This window comes from Rhea americana, unplaced genomic scaffold (genome assembly GCF_003343005.1).
Source record: "Rhea americana isolate MKP2758 unplaced genomic scaffold, rheAme1 scaffold_159, whole genome shotgun sequence".
In the NCBI taxonomy this organism is placed as follows: domain Eukaryota; kingdom Metazoa; phylum Chordata; class Aves; order Rheiformes; family Rheidae; genus Rhea; species Rhea americana.
In genome coordinates, this window is record NW_028185694.1 from 26,482 (window position 1) to 54,250 (window position 27,769).

The following is a 27,769-nucleotide window of genomic DNA, read 5'->3' on the forward strand; positions in this document are numbered from 1 at the left end:
ATCCAAAGATGAGGCACATGAACTTTGAGAAATAAAAACAAATAAAACTGAGTTCAAGAGCCTAGATTTTGGGTTAACTCAAAGCTTCAAATTTATTTTTCATATTAAGAGTTCTTTATTCAATATCCTAAATATAGGCAGTTGTCTTAATATGCAAGCATCCTTAACAAAAAGAAGCATCAAGAATTACAATACACAGTGAAGCTGTTCTACCTACACTGTGCTGATAAAGAAGAGAATTTATAAAATTTTTATATATTTTGTATTTTCAATAAGTGAAAAGCTAGGTAAAGAATGTTCTGTGAATTAAACTCTCAAGATGGGGCTGAGGAACAGTAAAAGAAACAGTCCAGCTTTGATTTGTTTTATTAGGTCARCAGCCAATAGAGTTAACAATGCTTAACACACTGTTCATCATGCAAGAAGCATATTCAATTTTAGTACTTTTGTAACTACTGCTACAGATGGTAAAGGATTTTCATATCCTCAGAGTAGAGCTCTATTTGTTAGAGTAGAGCCTTGTCTTAAGCAYGGCACAATCAGAATGTTCTGAACAGCTGGTTAGGAAGGTAGCCAAGATGCAAGAAAGAAGTCTGAGCTTCCTTTTCAAGGGCAGCCAACTCTTGTACCGTAGGTGCCAGAATATCCACGTGGCCTTTATAGAGTCCACCTGCCAAAACAGACCAGATCTAAATACCATGTTCAACATCATTTGTCAGCAGAACTAATGCTCAACCAGTCATTCAGAAAATTAGATTAAGTTTGCTAACTCGATAAAAAACACATACACACACACACACACACACACGCACACATGTTTGTACACATACATAGTTTGGCAAATTGCAACCCATAAGCTGCATGTAACAAATGCAGAAGAGAAAGAACTAATGCATTTTTATCTATGAAACTAGTTATGTAAACACACCTGGGAAACTGAACAGAACGTAACAAGTAACTCAAGAGTAGTTTATCACTTACCACCCAGAGCTCTTTTTTGCCCATAAGTAACCTTCCCATCAAAATCATCCACTGGTACTTTTATGTCTGGTTCAACTTGGGCAATAGTGCAGTTTAAGTGTTCTTCAATCTCCCCCAGCAACTAAAGAAAAAGAAATTATATGCTTTGTGGTTCCAAGACATCAGTTAGCCTACAGTTTTCTAAACCAGTGAAATACAGTTCCCATTAAAACTGATAAATGTATAAACAAACCAATTTGGTCTTAAGAGCTCTAAGACCAATACATTTTTYGCTCAAGCCAACTACACAAGTTCACTTCCAATCTCAGTATGTTCTATTCTACCTAGTCAAAAACTTTCACTCTGCATAGTACTACACTTTACATGCATAGGGCTGCTCTATAGAAAAGTCGTTCATAGTCTCAACTTATTTTACTATAGACAAGATATTATTCATTCTTATTAAACATAGTAAGAAAATGCTGYGAGTTTAACAAGCATTCACACTCTTAATGAAAATGAACTTAGGTGACACTATCTGTTGAACTTCTGAYGTGTAGAGTCACTTCCAGCTTTGCAAGAAACCATCTAAACAAAAATGCTTGAATAATCCTACACACAGCTCTGCACAGCATTTCACCAGAAAGACGATAAGGAAATTGAAATTAAGACTCCAGGGGGCATCATGACAAGATCAGCTAATAATTAATTTCAAGCCAGAAATACAATGTTACTACATTAAGTTTCCTGACAGAAAAAACAAAAATGTTTTTGATCTTGTGCAAACCGCATCTTAGGAAGTTTTTTTTTGTTTGTTTGTTTTTACATACTATACTCTGATTTCATGTTTTTTGTGCAAGTATTAATTTAAACATTTATGTATTCTTTAATAAGCAACTATGCTAAAGCAATAGGAAGCAACAGAAATGGCTGGGAATATTAAAACAAGTTAAGTTAAAAAGCTTATAGAAGGCATAAACCTGCAATAGTGTTTTCTAATTACTAGTTCTTCAAATGGATAAAAAGAAATCCATCCAAATTTGTACCTTAACTACAAAGCCAGGAAATARCTATACTTATACAGTCTTTGAGAGAAATTAAAAAAACTCTGATTAAGTGAAGTTTACCTGCATCTCATTGTACCAAATGGTACAGCCTCCTTCTTCCTTCAGTCTAGTATTATAACATCCTTTTCCACGGCTACTGCATACATGATACCAAACCTAAAAAAAAAGAAAAACTATGTCACAAGGTTTAAAAGTTATAGTACACTTATTTTTATTTCTATCATGAATAAGAATTTAGATTTCTATTTTAAATACTTCTCAGCTACAGGAAACAGAAGTAGTTTTCYAATGCAGGATATTAAAACCAGGTATCAGCTGAGAATGCAACTTAATAACCTCTGTTTAATTTTATCTAAAGTTTCTACTTTGGAATATAATTACCTTTTCTTTTTCTTTTGCCACAAGGGAGATTGCAAGACCCATCCTGAAATATTTGGGGGGAGGAGGGGAGAAGAAGAAGGAAAGAGAAAAARTGTATTTCAATAATTATCATTGAGCATTATAAAAAAATCAGGTAAAACATGGTGACTGAACACAGACATACCTTTCCGCTCTGCCTACTCTACCAATTCGATGAACATAGTTCTGTTTTTCATCMGGAAGCGTGACATTGATAACTGCATAAAATACATAGAAAATRCAGAGAAAACAGTTTTTTCTGGTTTTGTATGAGGTAAGGTCACAGACCACACATTAAAATAAATATGATTTTGACTGCTGCAAACCTTCTCCTCAGCCTCTCAAACTTCATGTTTAATTCGGCAATTACAGGTGTCACTATCTGCACTAGAAAAATCCCTTACAATTCAGAAAACGATTAGGTATTTGAAGAGCTTTTACTGAAACTGTACTTGAAAATAAAGAAAAAAAATAAACATTTTAATTAGGTAATTTTTAGTATCTGCAACCTTGCTTTCTTAAAATAAAGCTAAGACATACATATACTTGTCTTAACTAGCTGATAGGCCTAAAAGCATATTAAAGCCTTAAGCAAATTCAGTAAGTTATAAATTTGTATCTTACCATATGGAACACCATGAATGTCGATTCCTCTAGCAGCAACGTCCGTGCAGATCAAGAAACGGACATCTCCTCTCTATGAAAACAGAGTCATAAGAATTATTGTGCTAAATAAACTAAATCAAAATCCAATCAATGAAATGGTCTCTCATTTATTTCTTCCTTAATTACAAATACAAACAAAACTAAGTCTTTGATTTATATGTTTTGTTTATTTAAACTAATGTTTGATTTAGTTTTGGATACTCAAGAACCAAGAAGTTTGAAARCAGAATAATGATTCCAGAGTTTAAATTTAGATTTAAAACAATAAACTCATCTATCTTAAAATCCTTCAAGGCCAGGTTAACTGACAGTATAGATTTCCACTTAGAGAAACAATATCTCACAGAATTTTAGAAACTGAGAAGTCACAGAACACAGTAATCCAATTTAATGTGATGATCATACACAGAAGAACTAGCATCACAGATTAAAGCTTTTTTCTCATTTCCCAATATCTGAAATTGTATTTACATGTTAAAAACCTTACTGTATCACCTTAAATCTTTCCAAGTTTTGCTTTCTTTCTTGAGGTTTTCTGTCACCATGCAGACAGACACATGAGAACTGATGTCCCTTCCTATCAGGACCTGAAAAAGTTGTTATGCATTAGTATCAGATATAAGGTATGACACAGCACCTTACAGAGCTGCTAGAAAAGTATGTCATAGACAACACAATTTTGATTGAGAATCTCATTCATTATGAATTAACAAACTTTTGTTTACCAATTCAGATACTATGGGGGGGGGGAAGGGAGGCAACCTCTCACTCCCMCCCCCCTCAGGAAACACCACCCCCCTCCTTTGCCCTTGCTCTTCTTCCATCTAGACACCTCCCTTCCCTCCCTGTCTTAGCTTCCCTTGATTCTCCATATGTCTTTTCCCATTTCTCAATTGTCCCTTTGCGTGCTCTGTTTCTCCTCACATATGTCCTTTAAGTCCTCACATTTTTCCTCCTGCGCCKTCTGTGCCAGCAGCTACCACTGCTTTACATTTGAGAAAAGGAGGTAGCACATGCTTCTCTGATTGTGAAGTTTTGGCATAAGATGGGTGGTTTTCATTCACTTCAGAGCTGGCTGGCACAGGCTCTGAACAGCCCAAGGCAGTTCCAGCTCCTCCCACATAAAACACTGCTGCAGCCCWGAGCACCCAAACTCTGCCCTTTATGTCCAATACAGAATGAATATCATTGTGCTTAAGTTAATGGCAGACACCATAAAAAAAGTGACCTCCATCATGAAAGGCTTTAAAATAAACACAGAAGCAAGCAGAATCAGGCTTTAGTAAAAACATTACCTCCACCCTGTTGGATGAAGTATTGCTCCATATTATCACAATCTATTTTAGTCCTACAGAAAATAATGGCTTGGTCCATCTTGTGTTCTTTGATTGCCCGAACAGTGTACTCTCCTTTCAGAATTTTAATAGCTTCAGACCACATTTCTAAGTGAAACAAAGGAAGTTATTTCACTCATATTATTTAAAAATATGAACAGTCTTTGCATAGCACGCATTTAAAGATTCTCTAGCCTTTTGGTAGTCATTTACTAGCACAGCAGGTGAGCTAGATCCTCATTCATTTGCTCTTGCTCTCCTCCAAGCCAGTCCACGCTCCAAAACGACATCCTACAGAAAGGACCAAGCTACTCTTAAGTTTATTCATACAGCTCAAACAACTTTTGTTTATGCATCTGAAGATGTGTTCCAGCCTTTCCTCTCCCCTAAATATAGGGACACATTTCTCTTTTGCTATTAGACCACAACTGCAAGATTCTAGAAATAAGGATTTGGAAGTACATGTCTCAAGAACAACACCTACTATAGTTTAACTTTAATAATATTTAAAAGGTATTATTTCACAATCTATTACTTAATAAATGTTGGTTACCTGGAGTGTTAGCACCAGGTCGTGTATTATCTTTTGCATGTACTTCATCAGTCTAGGGAGGAGAAAAAAAATCTTTAGCCATGTCATTGCAGCAGGAATTAACACAAGAAAGAAAATGYCTACTAACAACTACTTATTCAGAATTTATTCAGCATTTTATAGAAAACCCATGCCAYCCAAGTTTTGCAATCCTGAAAGATTCTTTCCTCATTCTAGGATCTCTCCTCTGCAGCAAGGAAAATCCCAGTAGTCACTAAAAACCTCTTATTTTACCTATCAGCATGTCTGACAAATTGAATTCCAGTTCCAAGACCAGCTGTAACTTTGCCACCCCTTTCAGGGATGTCAGTTTTTTACCTAGCATTTCAGGATTATGAATAGATTCCAAATGCTTTTGGCTAAAAAATAAAGACTTAAGACTATTAAGAACAAACTATACTCTTATTTAAAAGTAATCTAGAATATTAAACCTCATTTGGTAAATTAAGCAACGTTAGTGACTATTAAGACAACAGAATAAGATCTATCGTATACACACAAAATCAGGATTCTCAAGTTCACGCTCACATCTTTCTCTCTCACTTATAGCTTCAAGTGAAAACAATATTTAGAGTTAAACACAGCATAGAAACATAACCCCAAGAACATTGATATTAAGAAGGGTGCAACTAAACAAAGAATCCTCTTATACAATTTATAATAAATAATAGAAACTTGAAAACATAAGAACACTCCATGCTATTTTGTTAGTTAGCAAATAGCCTCAAGATAAATTTGAGAGGTAGGACTAGATACGCATGCTACCTAAACTAAAAGAAAGGGAAGAAAAGGGAGAAAGGGGAGAAAACCCATACAACTAAACAAAGACTTAGTTCTGCCTCATAATGACCTCAGAGGTAAAGTGCATACACATTTTGTGCTTTGCTCCAGGGTACAAGACACTACGAAGTTTTCTTTAAAAGTAACTGCATTTAAGATCCTTAGACACTGAAAGTCATTCTGATTTTATGGGGCAAGAAAACCTCTCCTGGGTAATGTCTAATAGCATAAGCAGCAAAACYGAATTATTATTAGTTCGCACGTTGAAGAAACTCTCAACTCCACTAACATATAATCACCAAGAAATTAAATAGAGTTGAAAAGTAATCTAAGCATTAACTTCCACCAGACAAGTTAATCTAGGTTCTGCTAAAGAATCTTAGTCTTGAATGCAAGAATGTAAGCAATAAAGTTCTTTGTCTGGACATTGGATAGACACTACTTTCAAATCGCTGAATGAAAAACCCTTAAAATAATGCATTAATATAATCACAGCTAAATTAGACCACAGCTGCTCTTGAACAACTCAGACTCAAGATCAGATACAGAGCCAAGATGAAAAGACATGAAGTAATGYCAAGACTTAATGGAAAGGCCCTAACAAACATAAGAAAGTGAAATTCTGGAGCTAGAGGTGTTGAGGAAAGTCACTGATTCTAATCACCCAAGAGTTGGTAAAAATATAAGACAGTTCTAGGTCATTCAGAGTACAGCCTGAGGTTAAATATGTTTTGCATAGGATTGTCCATTTCCTGTATGCTGTTAGAGAAACTATTTTCCAGAAAGGTCTGTCAGAAGGTTTACTTCCTTCAGATCAATCAGAAGAGACAGGTATGACATGTTTCAGATGCTACTGATAATTAGTTGCAAAATGACTTAGTAGTGCAGCACCACTGTTCTCTCCTACAAGCCAGAACATTATCCCATCCATTTTTTCCCCAATCGTGTTGGTGAAAAAGTTACTCATAATCCTAATTTTATGACATTGCCAATATCATGCTGTTGACTAATGTTGGTGGGACAAACCATTTCAGACACATCAAGCTGTTTCAATAGTTGGGGCCTAATGTTGTAAGATCTCTGCCACTTCCAAGTGTTAAATCACTGTGCAGACAGAAAGTAAATAGAGGCATAGAAAGACAGAGACTGAATTTAAATGTTTCACTTATACACCACTTACTCTTATGTGGTTCTTGCCAAGCCTTTCCCACAGTTTGTCAGCTTTTGGATTTACAAGCACAACTACATGGTGCACAGTTTCAGGGACAGAATCTTCTCCCTTCAAGTCAACCCATGTGGGAAAATGCATGATCTTTTCTGACAGTTTTTTCACATCAAAAGAATGCAATGTTGCAGAACACACAATCACCTGTAAAGAAAAAAAAAGCCACAAATACTTCAGAATAAGAGTATTTTCAAAGATGAATACCAGATGAGATCAGATTCTTCAGCAAAAAAAAGTTAAAATGACAAGGACATTACGTGCTAGCTGCAATAGCATACTGTAGCTCAATACAAAGRAAATAAAAACAAAAGCCACACACACCCCACAAACTTACTTTCCTCATTCCAGGATCTACCACATTAATGAAGGTCAGGACAGAAGAACAGTTATTCAGGTATTCTCTTACAGAGACCCAATCATTCAAGACAAGGAAAGCAGAATTACTGATAGCTGATGAATCAAGATAAACTGACTTCTAATGCTATAGTTAAAGAAGTCACTAAAAATATGTATTTAAATAAACCCCAAAAGCCTAAATACCAGGCTTCAGATGAAAAATCCTAAATACTTATGCTCATAGTCTGTTAGAACTGAAAGCAGTGCAGACCAAACAAGTTAGGAATAAACCTTATACCTGAAGTCTCTTTCCATCTGAAGTTATCTGAGGAATCTGACTGTGAATCCTGTTTATGAAATCTGAATAACCTTGGAGAAGGAGGCCATCCTGGAGGGTATGGAAACAGAACAAACAAAACAGCAACGTTAGCTTCTCATTTGTCAATCTATACATTTGAGCAACACAACATGTGTAGTCTCACTTAAGCCAGTCATTGACCTGTCCATCTAATTACTACCATGGAAATAAAAGAAAAAGTCTGAAGTATTTTCAAGCACAGCTTCTGTGCTTTACAAGAAATTAAACACGTGCTTCAGCAGCTTCTTTAAGCTAATAAGCTGCTTCCTTTCCCCTTCACCCACTCAAGTATTCTACCTTTGTGAATATTCAATAGTATTAAGAGCAGAGAAAGAGACAGTGCTACACAGCAATGACGTTTCATTGAATCTTTTTAGGAAACGTTATATTAAAAAATAAAAAAGCTACATACAGCTTCGTCCAGAACCAGGAATCTAACTTGAGATAGGTTAAGCTTTCCCGTTGAGACCAGGTCATCCAGTCTTCCAGGGGTTCCCACAACTATGTCCACCTATGAAATACAGAAAAATATTAATTAGTAATGCCTTCAACTTAATTATGTGACTGGTTCTACCTAAACTCAAGATTGTCAGATATTTAACAGTGTAATGCCCTACCATCTGTTAATGATAATTTCATAGGCTCCTAGAGTAATTCAGGTTGTAAAAGATCTTTTGAAGTCTAGTTCCCACTCCTGCATATAAAGTGGTGCCAACTTCAAAGCTGCTTTAGAGCACTAAGGACCTTGCTCCGTCAAGTTTTGACCATCTTCAAGAACAGAGACTTCACAACCTTTCTGGGTAATCTGCATTTCACTTCTATTGCCTGTTTCCAYTCCAGTTTCCACTTCCAACTGCCCCACGCGAGAGTATTTTGTGAACCCCCCCACCCGTCTCCACACCCAGAAAGAGCTGTTTAGCTGCTGCGGGAAGTGAAGCTAAATGAAAAAAGCATTCATGTATAAATAATAGTTTTTAGTTCAACTCTTTCTTCCCACTGCAGAAGTCTAGCTATCAAACCTATTGCCCACAGAAATAACTTAAGATTTTGCCAAATAGAATAGTTCACTCTCATGCCTTCATGATTCCTATTAAAGTCTACCAAGCTCCCAGTCCAAGCCTGCTTACGGAAAACTTCATAGCTAGGCAGCTAAAGTCAGTGAAAACATAATAATGATGGAGTGTCACTCCCAGAAGAGAGTCTTTAAAAATAATACAACAAAAAMAAACTCTTACCATCACACACTATGCTATCCATACTACAGAAGAACAAAAACAAGCAAAACAACAACAAAAGACTAAGTTACAGTATGATTGAACGGACTGTACATCTCATGCCGCAGAAGCTAGACCCATTTCCCCTCCACACAGGTGTTCCTTTCAGAGAGAACTCTGGTGTAGACCGATTCTGCTAATCGCAGACAAGTTTTATTTGTATTAATTCAAAATAAGTTAAGAAAACTGTTTTGTTAATCAAGGAAAAATGGCAAAAATTATACTTAGTTTTACAGAAGTACTCAGGCATCTATAGAATTTGACTGAGTACCATACAGATCAGTATTAACAACCACCACTAAATAAAGCAACGAGTGCCAGAACAGTGCAATATGAGATTAGCATCACCAGAATGATTTCCTTTTATCAGRTTTACAGGAGTTACAGCAATTACTACTATTCTCTAGAGACACCAAGTAACTCAGAACTCAAAACTATGACATCATATAAACAGAAATAAAACTTACTCCTTGTTCCAGCACAGAGAGTTGATCTCTTGCAGCAACACCACCAATAATCAGCAGTTCTCTAAAATTAAAGTTATATCAACATATTTTGAAGTTTCCTAACTTTTGGTATATTCAGGAGAGACTAAACATTTGGCTGAGGATTCATTCTGTTACTAATAATACCTAGAGATTAACAGTTTAGAATAGTAAATTTAAAAACAAGAGAATAGGGAAGAGTTTTGTAAAATTCTTTCCTTCATGTGTGCATTCACTGTACTTGATTTCCAGAAGAGAAAAAACTTGCTACTGAGTGGTATTTCTTTATCCTATTGCCGTTTTGCTACACACACAGAAGTTTCACCTTAAAGAAAGGATCTTGAAACTAATTTCTTGAAGCTAATCTGTTATTATACTGAGATTAAGTTTCCTATGTTCTTGACAGTTAGTAAAGCAAACAGTAAATTAAATAYCTCCGACATCAGTTTTCTCCCCATGGCTACTCTCATGCAATCCTAGTAAAAACACTCTTGTAAAYTGATTACAATTTAAGCAATCAGCTTCACATGTTAAGCTTTAGAAGCAAAGAAACAGCAAAAAGAAAGAGCTTTAGATCAAAGCAGTCTGTAGACAACTTATTTTAAAATCACACCTTCATKCAGATCAGAGCAAGATCTGTTCTGTGAGAATAAGAATGTAAACAAATCAGACCTCTTACATAACTATTTGTTGAAGAAGAATGATGGAAGAGGTGAGAGAGAGAGGTGATAAGCAGAAGTTATGTGCTTTTCTTTGCAAATAAAWGCTTCACTAAATATACCCCTTCAATAATCTGAAGAAAAACAAACTAAACAGATTTATCATACTAGAAAGTAGTAGCCTGGAAAGAAGAAAAACCACACYTCAACTGTCCCCCTCAGCTGGTCAGGGGTATTACAGTAATAGGAAAGTTAGAGGGTTAGTTTGTAGCAAATGATACTGAGGCTATATAAATTGCACTGCAAATTAAGATTCACATATCTACAAAGGTGAACCCTTGGAGGCCTCTCCTGTCCACATGGACAYTGCCATAAACAGAGTATTATGTAACAGATGATATTAAAGCATCGTTACCTTAACTTGGGATTATCAACATATTTTTTGAACTGCTTCACATTGTTTAAAGTTTGTTCTGCCAGCTCTCTTGAGGGTTCTACAATCAATGCTTTTGGAGCATTTGGAAGGTTCTGTGTTTGAACCACTTGTGCATTTCCTAAAGAAAAACAAACAAACAAACAAAAAAAAAACCACACACACACAACTATATCACTATCCTCTAACTTGTGGCTAGGAACAGACTTTGATTTTTACAAACAACCTAAAAACCTCATTATCCCAAAAAATACTTTTTTAAAAGGGTAATTTCATGGCTCACTCAGTTATAAGTAGCTTCAGGTCAGTATTCCAAGTCTGAAACTGTTCTGTGAACCTGGTCATGACAATGGGTATACTGTTCATTCAGCATAACTTTTTTTTAAACTCTATCATAGAAGAAGGTAAGTGTTAAAGCAGATACTCTTGAGTAACTTTGGTAAGAGCCAAACTCCTAAGTTATCTGATACATTTCTAAATTCAAAGTGTTAGACTACAATACAKTTTAATATGAAAAAAAATCCAAACACTTTTGAAAAAGTCACACTTGCTTTTCTACCACTAAGATCACGCAAGACTCAAACTAATAATAATGAAACAATTAAWAATATAAAAAAGCTCTAGCTAGAATATAAAAGTATCAGAAATTTAAAGATTTAACTTACCTGTGTGTTGTGATTTTACAACACTACCATCAGGAGCTTTGCAGAGGGCAATATAGCCATCTTTTGGTGGAAATTTGAAGTCTTCTTCACCAAAATTGAATTTCAATTCAGCATTCTAGATTGTAACAAGGTAATGTCAGAGACAGGTTCAAAAGCCAAAGTAAGAAACAACTCCACAACTAATTTCCCCATGAGAAGAGAGCAGACTAAGCATGCACAGGAAAAAAACATCCTCTCTGTATCACCAAAGAGGTGTAAACCCTGTCAGATTTTTTTTTTGCTTGATTCTAGCTCTGAAAGTTTCTTCTACATCAAAATATTCAAGTATTTACAGATACACTAAAACCTCTTTCAAGCTTGCATGTTTTATTCATATTCAATAACTAGCCATAATCTTAAAAAAAAAAAAAAATTCACACAAACCTACTCGTATGTGTCACAGACCACCACAAATTCTATTAAATCCTTTATTATTCAATAAGGCATCACTACAGAGAGACTAAGCCYAGAAAGGCTAGCCTACCACCCATAAAGTTAGGGTTGAGAAAAACTGAAARAAATGTAAGTGTCAAGGTAGATCAGTTAAAGTTTTAGTATTTAGTTATTTGCCTGTGTGTATTAAACTTYGTTATGGAATGACTCAATAGATACAAGACAAGCAGTTTTTCAAGCTAAAATAAGTGCTATTCTACCTTTATGTTCAAGTTGAAATATTTCAATTTAAATTTAAAGGGTCAACATTTAAYCTGAATGAAACTTTTCAAATAGTGACTGCTTCAGTAGTAGATTACTGGTAGATAGAAGGAAACAGAGACAATGTTCAAGAGAGACTACCATAATTACGGCAGGTATGCAAGTTTCATACTTAACTAGTAGTTACTAAAAAACTAGAACAAYTCTCAGTCTTATGCATTTGTGACATTCTTAAGTTACCTTCAGTACACAAGCAGCAAAGAGTGCTTGGTTCCGTATGTGCTGTGGGATTTCAAATGCAAGGCCAAGGTCTTTCCCTGAAAACAGAGTTCATATTCAGTCAGACTTCATACACATGCACACTGTACAAGCATCTAATTAAAATAAAAAAGAAATCTTACCATTTTTGGAAAACTTTATTTGTCCTTTATCTATGTCTAGATAACATCCAATTGTATCATGCATAGTGAATTCCTATAATGAAAAGCACTTGTGAAATTAACAGGTTTTAGAATAGTATATTAAGAATGGGGGCTTACATTCTGTCAACTTTTAGTAGGGAGAAGTGAGAAAACTAAACTTCTATCCTTAAAAGAGGGAAGTTTGCATTTTACTCCAAAACGATAGCTTTAATAGCATGTTTTTATYCAATTACGCCTTTTCAGGAAAAGGCCAGGTTCATCTTAGACATTTAAACACTTACTGCTGCTTTAAGTTTAGTTTAAAACCAAACATTCTGACAATGATAAATGCAAGTCATTTACCTGGAGAATTCTATAYTGAGAAGTGAATTAATCATGCATTTACYACCCAATTTAAATCCAAATTTACATTGYCAAACACATAGTARAAGCCTATTTTTTGACTAAAAGATTTACACTTGCAGGAGGTACTTGTAGTTAGTAACACTTGCATGYTATACATATTTAAATACTATATAAAGACCTTGGAATTTATTCATTGCAAAAATCTTTAAAGTCTGTCTATTATGAAGTACTTCCAATTGAAYAGCTCATAAGTCACTATTTTAATAAAAACTACAATACAATAGTTATAAAAGTGAATTCTCAATGCCATACAACTTGCAGCTAATACCACTAAAACACTAAGTTTCTGCAGTGTTGTTCAGATTTATAAAAGTTATGCTTAAGTGTCTAAGAACTACTGACTGGCATACAGTACRAAAGCTACCTCAGATTTTCTCGATGCACTTTTCAGAAGCAGCATATTAAGATAATAGTTTTAATGGCAAATCCAACCAAAAAGCCAGAAATAGAACCTGACTAACCATACCTTATCAGCACCTAACCATGTATTTTAATATATTAGAGTTATTGTATTTTTGACTAGTAGTCAACAGGATATGTYGCCCTCACTTTGACATTTACTGAGACATATTGATGGGTTGGTGTTGACTTATTTCAGTCTTAATATAAAAGAAATAAATCCAAAAGTTAATSGCAAAACATTTAATAACACAGAAAAGCTTTATCTTCTGAATAAGAGCCTCTTGTCTAGACACAACCATAGACCTCAAGAGGCTGTTTGTTAAATCTGTTAACACTTTTGTCCAAAAAAATTCAACATTTTATGGTATTTCTACTTAATGACATGACCTAAAAAAGACRAGCATTGTTAGAAAAGACATTTGATTGCCATAATATACATGCAAATTTTTTAATATAAATAATGAAGAGGTTAGCAAAAAACAGTGATACTTCCATCAACAAGCAACTGCAACTTACCTCACCATAGCTGTCAAATTGCTTGTTGTGAGACTTCTTGCCAGTTCCACCAAAGCCAAAGCCAAATTTATCAGTACCTGAAGACAAGACAACCTTTTATTGTTTGGCTGATGGGTTGCATTTCCATTATCATTTATATTGCCAAATCAAACCCCTAGTGTTACAAAGAAAGAAATACACTGTACCAACCAAATATTTCTAGTTTCGACACATTCTAAAATAATGTTTGTATTAGTATGTTTATTGATTTTATTGGTCTCCAGTCATCTTCATTAGCAGAGTAATCAAAAGAGGTATATGGGTATAGGAAACCACTGGAGTTAAAAAGCACATCCTTTAAGCATTTTTTTTCTTATTGGAAGAACAGAATTCACATAAAAACTCTTAACTCACATATTGCTACTTTCCCCCAAACAGTTAATTCTCCATAAGACTAGAACAGGTTTCCAGCTACCTTCTAAAACATGCARTATAGGAATTGTCTATGAGAATCCTGTAAATCTTTTTATGGGGAAACCTACCCAAGTCTAAYGAAGCCTGCATAGTTGACCAGCCAACTCTGCACAAGCCTTGGTCATGACAGGAAACTTCATAGTAGTATTTTCCTTTAAAAGAGAAAGAAGGGATCTTAAACATCATCTAAAGTTCAATTTCGAAGTGGTTCAGTTTGGCTGCTTCCAAGGTCATGCAAATTTAATGTTCCCAGTCCTCGCAGCAAGTACCATAAAAACTCTTACCACGTTAACGTGAAAGGGTTTTATAGGTACCTATGAAGGTAGAGACAGTTATCAGAAGATAGCAGACCAAATGGAAAAAGGACATATGGAGAGGGAGTGTGTGAAAGTTTTGAGAACTGTTAAGCTAGCCAGAGACTAGTGGTTCCACTGAAACCACAAGAACTGACAAATTTTGAACACCAACAGTCTGCTGAACCAATGCACGCTGGTGATGATCTTGTACTAGTACCAAAATTGATTTTGTTACTTAAAGCACATCCAGGTAGGGTGTAGCTGCTATATACAGACAAAGACCACGTGATTATAAGCACAGCCAGTGAAACAAGCGGCAACTTGAAGAATTTTMTGAACAGTACCTAGAACAACTGGAGTGTCAGTATGACCATCTACTTCTGGGTAAACAGTCAGGGTTACCACACAACTGTTGCTCACACCAGATAGCCAGGTAATTTGTGCATCTGTGTGCCTTTACACAAAGTGTGTGAGGAAATAATTGAACGCACAGTGTGGACAGTTACCAGCTGTTAGCAACACCGCCTTAGCCAATAAAATATGTTTTAATGAGTACTGGTTTGTGATCTGTCTCTCCTCTAGCTCGATCCCTTAGCAAGGAAAATGACATTTACAACATAAGGAGATTGAAATACGCAGAATTATTTTTCTTTCCAACATCTTTAGCTGGCAGATGTAAAATAAGTTTTAAATGCAACCATCTTCATTAACAGTGAGCAACAAGTGGATGTTTTAGTTAAAGTTTCCAAAACAGATTCTAAAATACATATCTACCTTTAGTCACGCCTCTAGTTGCTCTGCATCCATGCCATTCTTTTACCTCTCTGCTTTGACAACACAGACCATCTGATCCAATCGCTGAAGATAACAAGACAGTTTTAGTTAAAGAAAAAGCTTCTCTACTTTAAGCAGTATTTTTGTGTATATTTTAGTCTAGCTTATTCTTTTATTTAAATATGCAAACACAGGTAGAAAGTCTTATTTTAACAGCTTACCCTCTGCAATTTGAGATAGATCTTAAGTAATCACTTAAATATGATTAAGAACAACTTATAATAAAGGAACAGGAGGTAGCTTGAAACATTTGATCTCTAAATTAAATCATATACTATGGACTAGCACAGATGCAGCAGATTCAGCTGCAGTAAAACAAAYAAAAAAAMCCCCAAACCCCACATACCACACAAACATGCTTTGAGCCCTAACAAACTTGCTAAAACCAAACCACCCCCCCCCCTCAAACTCTCTGATGAGAGCTTGCAGGCCTTAATTTTTCCCCAGGGTGGGGGGAAAGGTGTAATGGGATAAGGAATCAAAAACAAAGTTCTTTCCAGTTATATATTACAGTTAATCAATTTCAGGCGTRTGATGAACAGTTAAAGCAGGGTTAGTATAACTCACCAAAAGCTGATCCTCTATCATATGGGTTCATTTGCCATTTATTGAGTACTATTTTGAAAGACAAAAATAGAAAAAGCATTAAACCAACATGATATGCCTGGAGAGCTCAAATTAAAAATTCACAATGGCTGTGCAGCACCAAGATTAATAYTACAGGAAGACAGTCTTGTTCCAATACAATTGGTACTATGAAGTGAGAATGAAGGCCTATACATTGAAGAGGCAAAGATACTTAAAAATACAAGTTAAAACAATGAGGGCACTTAGAAGATAGGCCAACGTTCCACATGCTCTCAGTCAAATTCAGCTGGAAAAAAGGTCCACAAATACACTAAGAGCAATAACTCTGAAATGTATTTGCTCTGAATTTGTATTAAGATATTTTTTCGGGATATCAGCAAAAAAATAATAAATAAGAAACAAATAAAAGATTTTACAAGCTGAACATTGTTTCCACTTCACATCTTGCAAGGCACTAAACCAAGTATGGCTTTCAAAAGAATACTGAAGAGCATAGGATGGATCAATCAGCCCTAAGCTAAAGACAACCAACACTGGTAAAAGACCTTGGGTAGTCAAAAGCATCCCAGTTTTTCTCCATGACTCTACCAGTACATTTATACTCATAATTTCCCATCTAGGGTACTCCACTTACATTATGCCCTCTGTATTCATACACACACACACACAAAAAAAAAAAGCCTAACTTGTTATTAAACAAAGTCAATATAGATCAACAATAGTACATACTTCAGGACAATCATGGATGAAAACTTACCTGCCCCACCAGTTTTAATGGTTGCTTTCCCTTTCTTGCCTTCCATCTGATCCTTCAGTGTTTCATAAACTATCTGGATAACTGGAATGCTAAAAGCCTGAAATACAAAGTTATTTTGCTTCACACAGTTTATACACATATATATATATTTACACAGCCTAGTTTTCAGCTGCAATACATAGTACATAAAGGTTAGAAATACTTTAAAACTAGCTTAAATATATGTTTGTAAATCCCAACAGTACTGCTTTACTGCAGTAAATATGCACACCTCCGTACACATTCTCTCTCTATATATGCATGTGTGTGTACATATACATGTTTAAAAAAACAAAAACTAATAAACTCCACTCACAGTATTTCTTACGGATGGACTTCTACTCTCTATTGTATTATATTTAAATCTGATTACTTACACCAGTTTTTCCACTCCCGGTTTCTGCAGCCTATATGAAAAAAAAAAAAGAGTTTAAGTTAGAACTTATTCTACAATGACTGTTCTACAGTTCTGCTTAGTAAAGCATAAACTAAGTCTGCTTTGGCCCTTTCCATAACACAGAAAATCTTAATACAGAGTAATGCCATTGTTTCATATGTAAACCAGATCTGGAATACAAAAAACTCCCAAAACCCACACACTTTCAGATTCCAGTAAGGGGAAAAAATTTGTCTGATTTCAGCAGGAGGTATTCTGATTACAGAATCAAGAATAGACAAATCTTCAGAAGGTAAGCCAGACTAACTATACTGATTATTTTTTCATTTCAGTGAAGGATCTGTTAAGACAGTATCAGTCATGTCACATACAGAACTGTGTCAGGGATTTATAACAAAAATGAAACTAGACAAACTCAGATAGCTCTCCTTCACCTGGCACTGTCTGTGAAGCAGTCAAACTAAGGTCTAAAAAAAGCCAATCCAATCTGCAAGAACAGTATGTTCTCATAAACAACCTTTACCTTAACACAAAGCTATGAAGTGACAGAGCTTGAAACATACAGGGAACTTGGAGTGGTTGTAAGGGAAGAATACACTTTTTAACCAATGAAGAAAGAATAGCTAATTAACCATGGAACACTCTGGAAAGGAGTAAYTGACTGAACAAATAACAATTAGAAAAACAAAGGTTTTCCTGGAACAGGGCTATCCAGCACACATACCATAAGCACATCACCACCTCCTAAAATCAGTGGGATAGACTCAGCTTGAATATCTGTGGGGAGACTAAAGGAACACAAAATTAACACAAATACAAGTTAACAGAAGATACAAGCATTTTCCCTTAYATATATTTAAGCAGCTTTTGCACATTCATATCATTAAGTTCCAAGAAGCTAATTAAAAGGTGAAAGTTATTTTTCCTGGCTGGCAGTTAAAGAAGCTAAAGGTCGAAATCTGCACGGAGATTTAGAATAGGTGGTATATCTTGTCAGGAAGTGGCTAATGGATGCAGTAGATTCACTTGCATCCTGACAAGACATCTCCCATATTACTGTGCTGGCAAGAAAAGAAACAGACTGTTAATTTTTCCCAGTTTTCCTTTCTTCCAGAGTGGTTCACTTTTAAAGCCACTTGTATAGCCCTCATTTACAGGCTTATGATTCAAAACAGAAAATAAAGTCAAGTTAATTGAATGTAACCAGTATTTTGAAACTATCTCAGCTAATTAACACTGCTCATATGAGAAGAGTTACATACACTACAGCTGTCCATACAGATAACATTCTGAACTCCAGTTCAAAATAAGCCTCAAAGTAAAATATTTAGCCAAACAARTAGCTAGAAATAGAGACAAATAATTTCACATTAGTCAATAACTTCCGCAGCAGAATCAACCTTGATGAACAGAAATTTAGACCACAAGGCACTTTTATCAAACAAATGACACTGAAAAACAAGCTGTTGTACTTTCCTTATCGAAGCTTAAGTGCTACTGCTACACTCACAGGTTATGTTCTTCAGTCTTTCACATTAAACAAATGCAAGAGATACAAGGATAGTTAAAGGAAGACATGGCCCCATGCTGGTGACATTAAAACAGACCAGCTATTTTATGAAGCACAAGATACCTCACCAAGGAACAAAAGTTAAGATTTTGCCAGGCCCAAAGGTCTAAACATGCCTACTTACAGCCAGTCCATCTCCTCCACTGCTTGAGCTATCTCCGGCATAACACCCATTTCTGTAATAAAAATAAAAAATAAAAAACCTCACATAACAAGCAGCATTAGTTACGTCAGAATAAACCAGATTTCCAAATGTCATTTTTTCCAATTACTGACAAAAAAAAAATAAAAAGGCATGATTTTAGGTAATAGTATACCCTACCTTCGCTGTAAAACTCAAAACAGAGATAAAAACATCTTCAACCCCTTGCCCCCCACCCCACATTTTTGACAGTTGTCCCCACTTTTAATGGCCATGGAAAGAACCAGACATACATGGCAAAGAGTTAACAGGGGTAGGAAATCACACTAAAGGATGACATAATGGAAAAGTAAACACAATAAGAACTGAGTGCAACTTTCTGGGTCAAATATTTTTCACGTTTGCACATCTAAGTGATCTGTCTACGCAAACTATATGACAGACTTCACCACAGTTGAAATGCAAATAACTTAAAAAAAAGGCAGAACCAATGATACATACAGACCTAAGTTTGAGATATCTATATATCTATATCTCCTTTGGCCACAGCTTGCCATACACAAGTATATTATGAAAGTGCTTTGATTTGTAATAGTTACCAATCACATCCAGTTTAGGAACATTTTCAAGTAAACTTGTACCAAGGTCTGATGATCCTAACTCAGCCACAGTTGGAAAAAATGGAGCCATTAAAGTCTGCACCTTGATAAACAATTTCTTTCTTTTTATTTATTGAATAAAACACTATCTCCTGCTATTTAATGAGTGTAAGAACTTATCCAATTAAAATGGTAAWAATCTGCCATCAACATAATAACTTAATTGCAGGTTCTCTAAATATAAGCTTGCACTTTTCTAAAGGGAGCCTTTACATGTTAGTCTTCACACTATCATATGCTTGGTTTCATACACATTATGGACATATACAGATAGGTTGACATACATGCATATATGCAGTCAAAAATTACTTCTTCATTTTGCTGTAATAAGAAAAATATCATAAAGTAGTATGTGTTTCAAGAGAGGCTACTTTATTTGTAACGCAATTTCAGAAAACTTAAATGTTCAAGTGCTAGTAGAAGTACTAAGTATGCAGGACAAATCCTAAGTATGCCTACAAATTTGGATCATCAATATAAGAAAAAAAAAACTATCAGCAAAAACAATTGTTGACTGAAACAATGTAAGTTCCTTAGAATTCTACTACCCATTTTAAATGTACTCTCAGTTCATATTGATTAAACTCTTGCAGAATATACTGCATTATAGAAACACCACCACTATGAAATTTTCTGTTGCACAATTAAAAACTGCTGTCTAGTATTTAAATGCATCTCCAGAACTGTGGAAGAAGCTTCAGTATTTTCCCTAATGGTGAGGCATGAAGAAATCAGTTTAAAAAACAAAACAAAACAGAAAAAAAAAAACCCAAAACCAATTACATGAAAACTACAGTGCCTCAGTGCTAGGGTTGGGGGTGTGTGCATGTAGGATTAACAGCATAAGATTTCAAATTACAGATTATACACATATTTTAAACCACACCACATAATAGGCCTACTCCCAATTATGAACACATAGTTATAATGCTCCTCAGTACACAGAACAGTTATCACTGAGTCTCCTCTTAGAGGAGCACTCAAGTCTGAGACAAATCTGCACTTTTAAGCAGCGCCATTTCCCAGGTGCACATACACACTATGCGCTAAAAGCAGCAAATCCATGCTGGCAAACACCTCCGAAGGCCTCCCAAGCCCCCGGCGCCGGGAGAAGCAGCTGCCTCCCCACAGGCCGCCCTGCCTCCCGCCCGCGGCGTGGCAAGTCACGCAGCACGGAGGAGGAGCCCGCACCAGGCCCACGGGGCCGCGTACCGCCGGGACAGCGCCCGCTCGCCCGCCGCAGGGACACCGGGAGCCGCCCGCCCTCCACGGGGCAGCCAGCCCGAAAGGCGAGGGGGGCTCCCAGGGCCGCTCGGCGCCGACCCGCGCCGGCCCCAGCGCCGCGTACCCGAAAACGCCGCCATCTTCGCACCGCCGGCCGCTCCGGCTGTGCCCCCGCCGGCAGTGCGCAGGCGCCGGGGCGGTCCGTCCGCTTTCTGCGCCGGGTGCGCGCGGGCCGCGCCGCCGGCACCGCCGGTTCCGCCGGTTCCGGGGTGTGTATGGATGGGTGTGGGTGTGGGTGTGGGTGTGGGTGTGGGTGGGGGGTGGGGGGGGGCAGGTGTTAGGCGCTCGGTGCTGGCAGTCACACACGGAGCGGTCGGTTCGCCGGTGTGTAACAGCAACGCTTTGTTCTTTAGTAGAACATAAGTAGCAACGTGTTCTTTTACATTTCTTACATAAGATTGATGAAATTCTCTACRTTTTTCCCCCCAGGATAACTTCTAGCAAAGTGAAAGGCAACCTCTGGAGTGCTGTTGTAGAAATAAAATTACGGGGGAAAAATTGCAGCTTCTAAGCTTACACTGTATGTCAGTAGTGAATTTGTCTACTTTATACTAGCTAAGTGGAAAGGACAGCGTAGGACATCCACAGCTATTGCTTCTTATTTTTAATTCAGCAACAAAACTTTCATCTTCTCTAGAGCAGTCCTCACACAGAAGTTTATTTGGTTTAAAGACAAATAAACAACAGCATCTCTTGACAATGTAGTCCTTTCGACTACTGTGTTGCAACTTAAGCACTTGTTTTTGTCATGGAGCTTGATAACAGGCCCTGTTTAAACGCTGTCCACTGAGTTCTGCTGGACAAAACCATGTAGAGAAAAATCCAATTGATTACTTATTACCATAATGTTTGCATCATGATAGCTTTTCTCCTGGTTTCTCTTGACACATGCAAAAGATGTGTAATGTAGACCTCAAGCATTACCTGCTACATCTATGGTCTAGCTCACTGTGGCTTGTTCATCTATTAGCAATTCCTTTCTGATTTTCTTAATTCTGAATTCTTCCTTTCACTATTACTTGCAGTACTTATCGATCACGATTTTGCTTGCTTTGGATAAATGATAAATCATTTTTGAAAGAAACAGATAAAAAATAGTCAGCAGATTCAACCATGATTCAGAGAAAAATGTGTGTGTAGGCAGACCTTAACTATCAATATGTAGTGCTACTTGCTCACGTTTTTCCTGAAATTTATGAACATGATTTTATGCCATGTGTTGTTGCCTTCCAAGGTTACATTGTCAAACACAGTGCAACTAGGTAATGTAATTAATTAGACAGCCAGAAATCTGTTCTTTTTGTTCCTACTAGTTTCTTCCTGAAATATTTCCTGAATATTTAACACAGCTTTCATATAACTCTGAACGTTTAGTTTTAGAATTTAATTTTTATCAGAATCTAATCTAGACTGCACAGTTGCTTACARGATTAAAAGGTTAATAAATGCAAGCTAAAATCAGAGTGTAGGAGCAGAAGTAGCGSGATATAGATTAATTTTCTTTCAGTTTTAAGAACTCTCTGTAAAGCTGCAGGAGGGAGCTGAAATCTTAGTCCTTTTGTAACGATTTATAAATGTGCTTATCTTAATGYGTTTGAGACAGTTTAACCCGGAAACTTAAAAAGTGTTTACGTCCCGTGTAACGGATTTCTGTGCGTACATTAAAGTTGGAGGAATCAAATGTGAGAAATACATAATTTTAGCCGTTTTTTTTTTCTCCCTGTGTAGTACAGGCTTTATCAACACACTCAGGCCTTGACCGCGTTAGGTGTTTCGGCCCTCTGCGGGACCCGCAGGGCCGGAGACGAGCTCTGCTCCTGCCTTGGGAGCGGGCAGTACTTGAGGGGCAGTGGGGAGACAGGCGATTCTTGGCGTTATCATCCCCGGCGTTTCCTGCAGCGGGAGGGGCGCCGAGGGCTTCGCCCCAGGCCGTGCGGAACCCCCGGCGCAGGCTCCGGGCCGGGCCGCAACGTGCGCGCGTGGGGCGCGCCCGCTTCGCCCTCAGCGCCGCGAGCCCAAGGCACCGGGCGCCCCGTTTCCTCCAGCGGAAGCCGGGCGCCCTTCGAGCGGCCCCGGGGGCGGCTCAGCCCCTCGCTGCCGCGGCCACGGGGCCGCCCAGCCGCCCCGGCGGCCGAGGGGACGCGCCGCCCCGCCTCTCTCCCTCGCGCGCGCGGCGCGGCCGCGGCGGTTTGGCCTGTGCCGGGCGCCGTAGTCGCTGCGGCGGTGGGTTGGGCGCGGGGGAGCATGGCCGCCGGCGGGGAGCGCGGGGAGGGGGGCGCGGAGATGGCGGCGGTCGGCGAGGAGGAGGAGGAGGGCGGCGAGGAGGAGAAGATCCTGTACGACTTGCTCATTAACGCCGAGTGGCCGCCGGAGACGGAGGTACAGGTGAGTGTCGCCCCGGCCGGGCCGCGCCGGGCCGGGCCGCGCCGCGGGGCAGGGGAGCGGCCACGTCGGCGGGCGGAGCGGGGCGAGGCGGGGCCGGGGCCGGGCTGCGCCCCGCTGCCACGGGCGGCTTGCGGCGGCGGGGGGCTGCGAGGGAGCCTCGCCTCGCCTCACCTTTGGGCAGGGAGCCTCTGCTCGCCGGGCTGCCCAGCCCAGCCCTGCCCGGGCACGGCGGAGCGGGAGAGCCGCGGGGCCAGCGTGCCCTGTGATGCTCCTGCGCCCGCTCCTCTCCGACACCGCTTAAATTTTGCACTGTCACTGTCATGTATAGCACCTGGTTTTCCTTGGRGTCTTCTTTGCTCTTTAGGTGCGACTAAGGCTCTACTGTCGAGCAGACGCAAGGAGGGGCTATAACAAACTTCAGGCGCGGTCTGGAGACAGCTGTATTTAGAGCAATGGGAACTGCACTGTGACTGCTTGGTCTTTATCCAGCTTACTTTGCATGAGGCCGATTAGTTCACTCTCCAGGCCTTTACATCAGAATGTTGCTTGGTTCTAGCCGTATTTTGAGAGGGCTGAAAAAGGTTAAGTGGTATATCACTTTGTAAGTGTAGATGGCACATGGGTAGCTGACACAGCTTTAAAGATAGGAACACATTACTCCTATATTGTAAGGTACTGCTTGTATTCTGTCTTTCCAAGAGTCAATGACAAAGTTCAAATGCTAAAGGTTTGCTCTCTCATTTTCTGTGCAATATGCATAGTTGCCTCCATTTCTATTGTGTCCTGCTTTTGGTGTAGAAGATGCAAAGAATGTAGTCTTACTTATTGCTTATTCTGGGCTTTCAAGTTCACTGCATTTGTTAAAGTGTTTTTAGTTAGGAAAATACATTATGGAAGTATTTTAACAGGGTTTTATGCTTAATGGGAACCTCTAAACAGAGAATATGGCAGTATGTCACAGGCAAAAGAATCTAGCTACTTGTGATTACTAAAACCATTCCCATAAAAATAGCTTCTGTTTGCCAGAAAGACATCATTTTTTTTTAATCTTGAGTTCCAAATCCTCATCTGCTGCCATAGGAATAGGTGTTTGAGGAAAACAGTTGCAGTATTATCAGTTGATAACATATTGGAGTAGTCATACAGGTGAATAGCTAGCTACATCTGTTTTTATTTAACTGTTTTGAGAGATGGTCATTACTGTTTTTCCCGCCTCTCTTCTTAGTAATAGATGAAAAATTTGCATATCTGAAAATCCTAAGGAAGCCTTAGATGTAGYGGCACATGAGACTGTGGTTCTGCAATTATACAAAAGGGAAAATTGCTGACAAGCATCCCTTCTCTTCTGCTGTCACTGGTATTCTTGAAACTGTACAGTGCAGCTACTTTTTTAGGGTGGTCATACAAGCAGGTCTGTGGAGGTTATGGGTCAGGGTCAGGAATGTGTCAGTAAAGACAGAGGGAAGTGTGAGACCTCTCTTCAGCAGCAGCATGGGTATGCCAGTTTAAAGTGATTGTACAACCACAGTCTGAGGATCCTGACCCACCCCGATTATTGRAATTTCTAAGCAACACAGAATTCTGCTTATCAACTTGATTAAATGTTGCAGGCTACTTTAAACTCATCATTTCTTACTTGCTATAGCTTCAAGACAATTACCATTTTAAAYGGCAGAATTAGAAAGGCCTGGAAATGTTACATTTTGTAGTTTGTTGGAATTACAAGTTTTTTGAAGACTGTCAGAAGACAAGGATACTTCCAACATGCTCCAACGCTTTAGTGGAAAATTGATTTTAGACTGCCWTTCACAGGCAAACAGAAATTTTGTCAATGTGATTGTTTGCCTTAAGGTGTCTTAACAATAATAATATTCAGATGATTGTGTCTTTTCTCTTGGAACATCAGTCTGTTTAACTCTGATTTATTCACACAGTGAATAAATTTCCTATGTACAGGAAAAAGTGCTGAACACTTGCAGCTGTAATTACAACCATTGGAAGCTCCCCATGTGACAAGAATTTAAACTTCTGTTAAATTCAAAACACTTAAAACAGACATTTCTTAAKTTGGATCCCATATTGGCTTTAATTTTAGTTCTTGATAGTATTCTCATTTACATATATTGTACTTTCTGAGAAATATTTTGTTTGGGGAAATTAACAGGCTTTTGTGAAGATCGTATACAGAGAGGTGACAATGCCAGAGAAGAAGCTGATGTGAAAATCAAGCATTATGTACTCACTGCAGTGGTATGATGTATATAACAAGCTCTTTGGAAATCCCAAAGTATATGATGAGAACAGAAAGAATTATTGAGTAGTTAATCATTGCGAAGAGTGAATGAGGCAGTGATTCTATAGCTAAGGTTGCAGAGGARGACTCATAGAATCATTTAGAAATGTGGAAAAACAGACTGAACTTACTCTTCTCTACAGTAGRTATATGCAGCCTATATTCCTAGAAAGAATAATTCCTAGTCTATATTCCATAGAAAGAATGATTTAAATATGTTGCGGGAGGATGTAGTCACAAGTCAATGGCTTTTATTACTACTAAAGACTAAGGGAAAGCTGAATCAATAGACACCTGTAGTAATATTATGTTTATTAGARCTTAGCATTTATTGAAAATATTTGTTTGTGTAGCCTGTTGTTATGTAGTCTTATGCTTTCAATATGAAGTTGAAAGTAATTGCAAGTAAGCATAAAATKTGTAGATTAGCACACAGCTTAAATTGATTTATTAAGTATGTGCTGTGCATGATTATTATATTTAAGCTAAACTATATAATGCAGTGTTTGACCATTACTGTTATAATTGCAGCCAAGAGGCAGCAAAAAGCATGGTGCATCATTTATCATCACTAGAGCAATTACAGGTAAATATGACTGTTTTTTATGTTTATAAAAATGGTGTGTGGGTTGCTTATTAAAAAACCCACTTTCTGCTCTGTGAAGTGGCTAGTGTAATGGAAATAGAGCACAGAAAGCCTTAGCTAAGGATTTTCAGAAAGATGTTTTCTGATTGTCAATACTGTTAAGTTATTTTAWTTTTTGTGTGCTTTGTTGCCTCCACTAACTTGTGAGGGGCAGACTAATAAAATATACATCTCAGAAGTTTGGAAGSTCTGTTTTGCAAAATGTTGTTGAGATTTTTTTYYTTYMWTTTKRRSYTTTTTKKTTWWWKYYTTWMSRRSCCYKSKYMAAAAAAAAGCCCAAATAACAAACTAAATTCTGTAAGGAAGCTTTACATCATGATCTGATTRTGTTAACATTCAGCACTTGATTTATACAGTAACTGAATTGGATTTTCATCCCTCAGGCRTTTCTCCTAGAATTTCCAGAGATGTACAGAGACTTTTGATCTGCCATTTCTATTTACTTTAGTAATATAAGGATTCTTTTGCCCCAAAAGGTGTGGTTTTTGTTGTCATTTTTGTTCTGTTTTTTTTTCCCTTCTCCTTTAAASTATTTCTTTCTTTCCAGAGAATTTCTGGATTTCTGTGTGTGGTAAGCTGGACTATCTTTACTATCTTTAAACTGCCAAAGATGTAATTCTTTTCTCTTTCTTCCTCCCCCCCCCCTTTTTTTTGTAGGCCCTGCATTATTTTTGCTTCGATATATCTGGTACAGGTAGGTTTGAGGAAAATAATGCTTAGTATTTTTATTTTGGAATAATTTTGTACCTTTTTGGTTTAATTGGAAAGTTATTTTTAGTGGCAGTAAAACTGAACACWGCCTAAAATATTGTCTGAATGATGCTTAGAATATGTATCTGTCCTCTTGAATTTGAGTTGTAACCATTTGGGTCACATTTAAAGCCTGTCCTGAAAAGAATCCAGATATATAGTGGTTTCATTCTTATCTTTTGTTGGTAGCCAAAATAAACCTATATTTGGAGCCTCATATTTCCCAAAATATTTATTATTCCTCTCTCCCCCCCCCCCCACAGAGACATAGCACATGAAGCTGTTTATCTGTATGAGTGGCAGTTGGCATACCCATCATGTCTGACATCATTAGAGTGTTTGCTTCCGTTTAGGTTATAATGTTATAATTTGATTATTGTTTTTTAATTTAGATTGTTACTGTTTGTTTTGGCAGTTGACACTATCATACAAAAAGCTTGATAACACCTTGAGCAACAGGCTTAAAGAGCTATACCATTTATAGTTTTAACTTCTGTTTCAGAAGTCACTTAAACAATTTTTAGAAACATATTGGAGGATAAATATAATGTTCTTGCAGAATTCCTATCTGTGSTTGTACAACTCTTTTGATACCCTTAGCATGGCTGAAGATACAAGTTTTTCCTTTTTTGAGGTATATTGTTGTTGGTTTCTTGGGAAACAATCTTACAGTCTAAGTCAGCAGCTATCGTTCTCTTCCAGGCAACAGCAGCCTCCCCTTCCCTTCTCCCCACCTTCCCTTTACTGATATTCCACTTTATTTTGTGTTTTTGTTCTGAGGTTTCTGTTTTGATTAATGTGTTTCATGGAGTCATACAAGTCTGTCCACAAGGATTCACTTGCAGATGGAAGGAGTTCATTTCATTTTCTTTGTTTTTCTTTTTTTTAAGGAAAAAAAAAATCCCCAGTAGTTGCATTGGAGACCTGATTTTTTTTAAAGAAGTTTTTGTAATTAATTCTGTGTGCCATTTTGTAAATAAAAAATAGTTCAGTTTGCAAGGGAAT

At 37.6% G+C, this 27,769-nt stretch overlaps 2 protein-coding genes across 2 annotated transcripts in view; one reads left to right on the forward strand and one right to left on the reverse strand.

Annotated features, from left to right (window-relative positions):
• Window positions 1-348: 348 nt before the first annotated feature.
• On the reverse strand, window positions 349-20,858 carry DDX1 (DEAD-box helicase 1). Its single transcript, XM_085299975.1, has 26 exons — window positions 20,755-20,858; window positions 18,730-18,781; window positions 17,760-17,823; window positions 17,016-17,045; window positions 16,600-16,696; window positions 15,822-15,869; window positions 15,195-15,278; window positions 14,193-14,276; window positions 13,672-13,748; window positions 12,328-12,400; window positions 12,167-12,243; window positions 11,234-11,348; window positions 10,551-10,689; window positions 9,459-9,519; window positions 8,130-8,228; window positions 7,658-7,747; window positions 6,979-7,167; window positions 4,980-5,031; window positions 4,388-4,534; window positions 3,588-3,679; window positions 3,051-3,123; window positions 2,572-2,644; window positions 2,409-2,451; window positions 2,088-2,183; window positions 982-1,102; window positions 349-670 (listed from the first exon to the last, which is right to left on the reverse strand). The coding sequence occupies exons 1-26, from the start codon at window positions 20,768-20,770 to the stop codon at window positions 540-542; spliced, it is 2,223 nt and encodes a 740-aa protein (XP_085156101.1). The 5' UTR covers window positions 20,771-20,858; the 3' UTR covers window positions 349-539.
• A 2,061-nt stretch (window positions 20,859-22,919) lies between these two features.
• NBAS (NBAS subunit of NRZ tethering complex) overlaps window positions 22,920-27,769 on the forward strand; it is a 173,755-nt gene continuing 168,905 nt past the window's right edge. Inside the window, exons 1-3 of the mRNA XM_085299977.1 lie at window positions 22,920-23,075; window positions 25,900-25,954; window positions 26,672-26,708. Of these exons, the coding sequence (XP_085156103.1) occupies window positions 22,935-23,075; window positions 25,900-25,954; window positions 26,672-26,708 (233 nt within the window). The 5' untranslated portion in view covers window positions 22,920-22,934. The remainder of the gene's footprint in view (window positions 23,076-25,899; window positions 25,955-26,671; window positions 26,709-27,769) is intronic.